The sequence below is a fragment of the Pseudorca crassidens genome, chromosome 11 (genome assembly GCF_039906515.1).
Source record: "Pseudorca crassidens isolate mPseCra1 chromosome 11, mPseCra1.hap1, whole genome shotgun sequence".
Taxonomy (NCBI): Eukaryota; Metazoa; Chordata; class Mammalia; order Artiodactyla; family Delphinidae; genus Pseudorca; species Pseudorca crassidens.
In genome coordinates, this window is record NC_090306.1 from 7,155,310 (window position 1) to 7,163,534 (window position 8,225).

The 8,225-nt window shown below is 40.2% G+C and overlaps 1 protein-coding gene across 1 annotated transcript; it reads left to right on the forward strand.

The window, feature by feature from the left end:
- Nucleotides 1-256: 256 nt before the first annotated feature.
- Nucleotides 257-6,868, forward strand: GDF3 (growth differentiation factor 3). Its single transcript, XM_067695642.1, has 2 exons — nucleotides 257-915; nucleotides 5,716-6,868. Exons 1-2 carry the CDS (start codon nucleotides 654-656, stop codon nucleotides 6,540-6,542), a joined length of 1,089 nt encoding a protein of 362 aa, XP_067551743.1. The 5' UTR covers nucleotides 257-653; the 3' UTR covers nucleotides 6,543-6,868.
- The last annotated feature ends 1,357 nt before the right edge of the window (nucleotides 6,869-8,225 follow it).

Here is an 8,225-nt window from a genome sequence, read left to right on the forward strand (position 1 = left end):
AAATTTAGGAAGGCTAAGTGACACGTCCAATGTCACAGAGCTAATAAGTACGGGAACAGAAATTACCCAGTCAGTCTGATTTCTGACTTTGAATCAGGAAGGTCAAAGTTAGTGGAACAAAATTCAGTCCTAGAGCTGGAAACAGATGGGGAGTGTAGACCAACCTCCCCAGGAGGGGTTTTCCCTCCCCGGTTTGGTTTTCCACCTGGCTGTGGATATAGTTTAGTAGAACTCTACCTGTGTATTTGTCTAATTAGACTATGAATGACAAGACTTTAAATTACTAATAATATGTTCCTAGCACCCATCTCAGCGCGTTGCACATAATAGATGCTTAATGAGTGTTTGTTAAAAAAATAAATGTGTGTCTGCTTTCCACTCAGTCTACTGCTGACAAATCTCAGGTTGTTGTAGAGTTAGGTCCCCGCGTGGGTAATCTTTCTTTTGTGAATTTTTTTCTGGGAGAGCAGAACTGGGGAAGAGAAAAAAAACAATCTGTGCTTTTGTATCCAATTGCCTTTGAGGAGCTGGGAAGAGAGCAATTCACACCTGATTATCTTACCTCAGATAAATTAGCAGCACCTGAATTGCTGGGCAGTCAGGCGCTAGAGCTCTGCAGCCCCACTAGCCAGCTTCACCTCAGCTCAGGGGCCATGCTTCCTTCGCTGCCAGGCTTGGCTCTAGGCCTCCTGTTAATCCTGGCCTTGGGCCAGACATTCCAAGAACGTGTCTTTCTCCAGTCTCTGGGCTTAGACAAAGAGCCTTCACCCAAGAAGTTCCAACCTGTGCCTTCCATCTTGAAGAGAATTTTCCAGGATCAAGAGGCAGCAGCAACCACTGGCGTCTCTCAAGACTTGTGCTACGTGAAGGAGCTGGGTGTCAGTGGGAACATACTCCGACTTCTCCCAGATCAAGGTGAGGACATTGGAGTCTTTCTTAGAGATGAATCTGGTGTGAAGAAAGGAATAAAGGGGAAGTAACAATTACCGAGGGGTTCATGGACGGCCACGTACTGGTAATTTACACATTTTATCTTATTTAATCCCAACCACTGTCCCGAGAGGAAGGCAGGTATTCTTATCAAGTTTTTAACAATAAGGAAATTGAGGCTCAGACAGTAGATAACCTGTAACCTATTCAAGATCATACAGCTAGTATGTGAACAAAGCCAGGATTCAAAATGGTTTTTTCTGAATCAACAGCTTTGAGCTACAATTTAGGTGGAGGTGTGAGGGTGGAATTAGGGCTCAGTCTCCCACTCCTGAGCCCCAAATTTACTCATCCTGGTCCTCTGGGCTCAGTTTGCCCGGGACTTTTGCTTCCTGCTCCGTACCTTCCCATTACTTTTGATGGGTAGAAAAGGCTATTCTTGATTTGTAAATACAAGGCGATAATATATGCCATCGTCATACCCTTCAGTTAATTCAGTAATTTGCCAAACTGACCACCCACCAAAAATTATGCAGATCAACTGTTACAAGTTGATTCTTCAGCCTAGTTCCTGCCCCTCACGCCCCGACCCGATTCTTTTCTTTTTAATGTCTTTAAAAAAATTATTTATTTATTTATTTACTTTTGGCTGCATTGGGTCTTCGTTGCTGTGCGCGGGCTTTCTCTAGTTATGGCGAGCGGGGGCTACTCTTCATTGTAGCGCACAGGCTTCTCATTGCGGTGGCTTCTCTTGTTGCAGAGCAGGGGCTCTAGGCGCATGGGCTTCAGAAGTTGCGGCTCGCGGGCTCTAGGGCACAGTCTCAGTAGTTGTGGCGCACGGGCTTAGTTGCTCGGTCTCATGTGGGGCCTTTCTGGACCAGGGCTCGAACCCGTGTCCCCTGCATTGGCAGGCGGATTTTCATCCACTGTGCCACCAGGGAAGTCCCCCCCACCCGATTCTTATTCAAAGTCAGAGATGGGTGTTGTAATCTGCATTTCTATATAGCCTCCCAGGTGGTTGAGGTGGGAGGAATTGAGAGCCCTGGCTGGTTAGTTTTACAGCAACTGGAAATAAGATTTGAGTCCAAGAAGCATTTATTGGATACCTACTAAGTGCCGGCAACTGTGTAAGACCATGAGAGTACAGAGATGAATGATAAAGTCAGCTTTTTAAGAGTTTATAGAAGACACATCAACAAACAGATGACTTCCATACATTGTGCTAAGTGTCACATTAGATGCCTTGGGGGTGGGGCTTCAGGGACAATTCCTGGAGGAAGGTTAAGAGGTGAGGGGAGCTGGTGTGAAGGGTTTTCCAAGGAGAGAGTAGGAAATAGCTGAGGCTACTTCCTTCCCTTCACCATGGAAAAAAAACTTTTAATTTTTGTGATGATCAAAATTCTATCTAATGGTACAGGAAAAGGACACGATCTCATTATCACTCTTCCCTAATGCTCCCCCTAGAGAAAACCACCATTAATAGTTGATGTATATTCTTCCAGACTTTTCTTCTTTGCATATATATAATATAAACTTGTAATTTTTTTATAAATGGGATCATACTATACATTCCTCCAGTATTATGAACATTTTGTTCAAGTCAGAACATATAGTCAACTTATCCCTGTTTTAATGGTTATATGATATTCCATTGTATAGACATGCTACAATTTATGTAACTGATGTCCTGTTGATGAACATAAACATATTACAATAGTGCAGCTTTATATCCATTTGCGTGTGTGTGCGTGCGCGCACTTTTTCTATTATTTCCCTGGATAAGTTCTTAGAAGGGGATTGTTGTGTCAAAGGGTAGGCACATTTATACTGTTTTGTTTTTTTTTTACATTTATACTTTTGATGTACAGCAAATATCCTTTAAAATTTATACTCCACGTTGAGTGTATGAGAATTCTCACTTACTTTGATGGTAGTCTCTTTAAAATAGAAACTTATTGAAGTAAAATGTACATTCAGAAAAGTGCATAAATTGTACAGAACAGCTCAGTGAAGTTTTGCAGAATAACTAGCACCCAGATCAAGAAACAGTACGTGACCAGCACCCTAGAGGATCCTTCATGCCCCCTTCTGTTAATCACTGCTTCTCTACAAGGGTAACTGCTATCCTGACATCGAACATTACGTATTAGTTTTGCCTGTTTTTGAACTTCATGTAAGTGGAACTGTGGAATGTATCCATTTTCGTGTCTGGCTTCTTTCATTCAACATTACACTTGTGAGATTTATCCATGTTGTGTGTATTTGTAGTTCATTTTCATTGCTGTCTAGGATTTCATTCTGTTAGTATATGACAGTGTACTTATCCGTGCTGCACTGGGTGGCCATTACGTAACAACACTCTTTTAGCTTTTAATTTTTGTGAATCTGGTAGCAAAACATGACCTCGTTGTTTTAATATGTTTCTTTAATAAGGTGGAACGATGCCCTTTCAAATGGATAATGAATCATTTATTTATTTGCTTATTTGTTTAAGACTTAGAATATAGTCTTTTATTTTCTTCCAGCTTTATTGAGATATAATTGACATACAGCACTGTATAAGTCTAAGGTGTACAGCACAATGATTTGATTTACGTATACCACAAAACAATTATCTCAATAAGTATAGTGAGGGAAGTCCCTGGTGGCCCAGTGGTTAGGACTTGGCGCTTTCACTGCCATGGCTTAAGTTCGACCCCTGATTGGGGAACTAAAATCCCAGAAGCCGCGCTGTGCAGCCAAAACAACAACAACAACAAATCCAATAAGTATAGCGAACATCCACTGTCTCAGATAGATACAAAGTCACAGAAACAGAAAAAAATTTCTTTCCTTGTGCTAGAAACTTAGAATTTACTTACTCTTTTATACACGACATACAGCAGTATTGACTATATTTATCATGTTTATTATCTTAAAATATGAATCATTCATTTTTATTTTTCAAATAATTGTATTATTTTTTGAAAATTTATACATTAAATTTTCAAATTTAAACATTAAATTTATACATTAAATAATGTATACATTATTTACACATGATGACCCTTTTCCTGTTGAGGATTCTTTTCCGTAATGATTTGTGAGGCTCTTAATCATTTGTAAAACTCTTTATATACATATTACAAGTATTCTTGGTTGTTCTTTCAGCTTTTAATTTTGTACATGATGTCTTTTGAATATAGAAGCTTTTAATTTTCATGTTTTCAAATCTGTTCATCTTTTCCTCTCTGTCTTTTGGGGTTTTTTTCACGCCTAAGGAATGTGATTTAGTGATATGAGTAAAAAGTGAGACTAATACGTTAGAATTAAAGCTGTGAACAGGAGAGATCAACTGTTCACTGAGGTTGAGAAGGATAAGCCCTGTGAAAACATCCCTGCATTTGCTAGTTAGTCAACACTTAAAGATGTTTATTTCAGTGGACCAGTAAGGGTAAGAGAGTTGGACAATAACAAGAATATATGGTAAGCAGTAGAGACAGCAAACATAGACTAATCTTTTTAAGAAGATGGTCAATGAAAAGAAACGGAGAGATGATATAGTAGACTTGAACAGGAACCTGGGTCATTTTAAAGGCTTTTTAATTTTGTTGTTTTTTAAATGAGCTTGAAGAGGCATTGTGGTGGAATGGTTAGGATACCTGGGTTTCCATTGTCATTTCTCCACAAGCTGAATGAGCTTAGAAAATCTCTTAGGGTAGAGCCACCCCACCAAACAAGATGGTGGCATCAGGTCAAAGAAGTTATTTGTGGAGAGAAATTGAAGATGCAAAGCAAACAAACAAAAAAAGGGTAAATGTATCCTCTATTGGGCCTTTTCCTAGAGGAGTAGGTGATGTATGAAAATCTAAGCAGAGAAGTTAGCTTTGCAAACAGGCGGAGTTCAGCACAGTTTCAAAAGCTACGGAGAAGGGGGTCCATGTGGAGAAACTGAAGAATCACATTGCATCTCAATTTCCAGTGAAGTGGGAGGAGTATTCAAAAGTATAAGACTAGAGGGCTTCCCTGGTGGCACAGTGGTTGAGAGTCCGCCTGCCGATGCAGGGGACACGGGTTCGTGCCCCGGTCCGGGAAGATCCCACATGCCGCGGAGCGGCTGCGCCCGTGAGCCATGGCCGCTGAGCCTGCGCGTCCGGAGCCTGTGCTCCGCGACGGGAGAGGCCACAACAGTGAGAGGCCCGCGTACGGCAAAAAAAAAAAAAAAAAAAAAAAATTAGAATTTTAAAAGAAACCAATTAAATACTGAAATACATTTATAGAAATATTTAAAAAATGAATGTGTGTATAGTAATGCATATGATATTTTATTCATGCAACAAATAACAAGATCTAAAGAAGGGACTATACCATCAATTCAAAGTAGTTCGAGCATAAATGTTATTTTAAGCTATTTGCAACAACTTAATATATGAACATACCTATGATTTTTATTGGTAACAGTGTCATAGATGCTTACAATATTATTGGGATTTGTCGCCTATATTCATAATTTAAAGAATGCTAAATGTCACTTAGAGTTTAGTGAAGATAAAGATGTGATTCTTTTTCCCATCCAAGATTATAGACCTTCTAAATTCTATTCAGGGTCCCTTGGGGACCTGCAATATGAAGATAAGAACCTCTGGCCATAAATGAGGAGTGAGAGAAACAAATCCTCCCAAATGGCTGAGTTTAAGTGTAGCTGAGAATTTCCTGCCCTTGTTTTGTATATGTGGATATACATATAACATTTGACATTTACATCACACAGGTGGAGGTGACTCACATCTCTCTGTCCCCATCTAGGTTTCTTTCTTTACTCCGAGAGCCTTTCCCAAGCCTCCTCCCACCTACAGAAGCTCCTCTCCTTTAACCTGTCTGCGATTAAAGATGAGGAACAGTTAACAATGGCCCAGCTGGGCCTGGACTTGGGGCCCAACACTTACTATAACCTGGGGCCAGAACTGGAATTGGCTCTGTCCCTGGTTCAGGGGCCACACGGGCGGGGCCAGGCCACCCCAAAGACAGGTAAAATGTTTACACTGCAGTCAGTACCATGGCCTCAAGGTGTCCTTCACTTCAATCTGTTGGATGTGGCTAAGAGGAATAATTACCCCCGGAAGAACTTAGGTTTGTTCCTGGAGATACTGGTCAAAGGAGGCAGAGCCTCTGGGGTGAATTTTCAGCTTGAGGACACCTGCGCCAGACTGAGACGTTCTCTTCACGCTTCCCTGTTGGTGGTCACCCTCAACCCTGAGCAGTGCCACCCTCCTACCCGCAAAAGGAGAGCAGCCATCCCTGCCTCTAAGGCTTCTTGCAAGAACCTCTGCCATCGTCACCAGCTGTTCATCAACTTCCGGGACCTGGGCTGGCACAAGTGGATCATTGCCCCCAAGGGTTTCATGGCAAATTACTGCCACGGAGATTGTCCTTTCTCACTGACCACCTCCCTCAACAGCTCCAATTATGCTTTCATGCAAGCGCTGATGCACGCCATTGACCCAGCAGTTCCCCAGGCTGTCTGCATTCCCACCAAGCTGTCCCCCATCTCCATGCTCTATCAGGACAACGATGACAACGTCATTCTACGGCATTACGAAAACATGGTAGTTGATGAGTGCGGGTGTGGCTAGCCTCTCAGCAATAGAACAGAAGGGGTGTTCTTGGGGTAAATGTTCTAATAAAACTATCTGGCTTATGACCTTTGGATCTGAATTGTCAGTATATTTATGTTTACAGTTTGTCTTCTTGGAAAATCCATCCTGATTAATGATGTCCCGAGTTACACTTACACACACACACACACACACACACACACACACACAGCGTTAATCTTAGTTAATTTTCTGCATTACGCTCATGGGAGTATATTAGATTCTAGATAGAAGGAAACAGTCATTTATTGATCTTCTATTATAGGCAGGCATTATTCTATGTGCTCCTTATAAATATATTCCACTGGTCTTTGAGGTAAACATTATTATTTATGTTTCATAGATAAAGAAGGTGAGATTTAGAGCAGCTAAATATCCAATTATTCTAAAGTCATCTACTTTGTGAATTCCCTGGTGGTCCAGTGGTTAGGACTCAGCACTTTCACCACCGAGGCCCGGGTTCAATCCATAGTTGGGGAACTAAGATCCCACAAGCAGCGCGGCACAACCCCAGAAAAATAAATAGAATAGAATAAAATTTTAAAAAATAAAATAAAATCAACTTTCTCTGCCAGACCTCATATGCTATGCTAACAGTGTTACTTAAAAAATATATATATATACATATATATATATATGTATGTATAGATATATAGGGACTTCCCTGGTGGTAAGACTCCGCACTCCCAATGCAGGGGGCCTGGGTTCGATCTGTGGTCAGGGAACTAGATCCAGCATGCCGCAACTAAAGATCCCGTGCACCCAAATAAATAAATAAATAAAATTAAAAAATATATATATATAATAATGCAGAAAAATATATCAAAAGAGTACTTGAAATCTATATTGATATCTATATTTCCTTCTGGTCTTTTATGAATATTATATATCCTATAGCTAAGATCAGAGCATACGTATAATTTTGTATCTTCTTGTATTATAGAAATTTTTTTCAAATCACCAACATCTACATAGTTAATTTAATGACTGTATTATATACAATTATTTAGATACATATTTTACGTAAAAGAATGTTTATCATTGGACATTGTGTTATTTGCAATTTTCATGGTGGAATAGTGTTATGACTCTGTTCACAAATCATTCTCCACATTTTGTCCCCATCTCCATAGAAAAATTTCAGACGTGAAATTACAGGGTTAAAAGTATAAGTTGACTGTTCTATAATTAATAGAAGATATATATTAAATAAAATATATTGATCTTAAAACAAATATGCATATATTATGGGGTAAAATGCAAAATTCACATGGACTTCAAATGTAAAACTCTAGAGTTGGTAGGATACTTCGGGTTATATCAGGAAGTATGAAGTCACTTCTCTTGTTTGGAGAATTAAAGAGGAAAAGTCTGTGAATCACTGGTTTATTTAGTCGTTTCTTTTCTTTTTTTTTTTTTAAGTTTTTACTTCCCTTCAATGATGATAATAGCTACTCGGCTTTTTAAAATTATTAATTAATTAATTTATTTTGGCTGCGTTGGGTTTTCGTTTCTGTGCGAGGGCTTTCTCTAGTTGGGGCAAGCGGGGGCCATTCTTCATCGCGGTGCGCGGGCCTCTCGCTATCTCGGCCTCTCTTGTTGCGGAGCACAGGCTCCAGACGCGCAGGCTCAGTAGTTGTGGCTCACGGGCCTAGTTGCTCC

Excerpts from the sequence above, each read along its gene's own strand:
- GDF3 (XM_067695642.1), top strand. The coding sequence starts at position 654 with ATGCTTCCTTCGCTGCCAGGCTTGGCTCTAGGCCTCCTGTTAATCCTG. Across the intron at positions 916-5,715 it reads CCGACTTCTCCCAGATCAAG|GTTTCTTTCTTTACTCCGAG; the intron begins GTGAGGACATTG and ends GTCCCCATCTAG.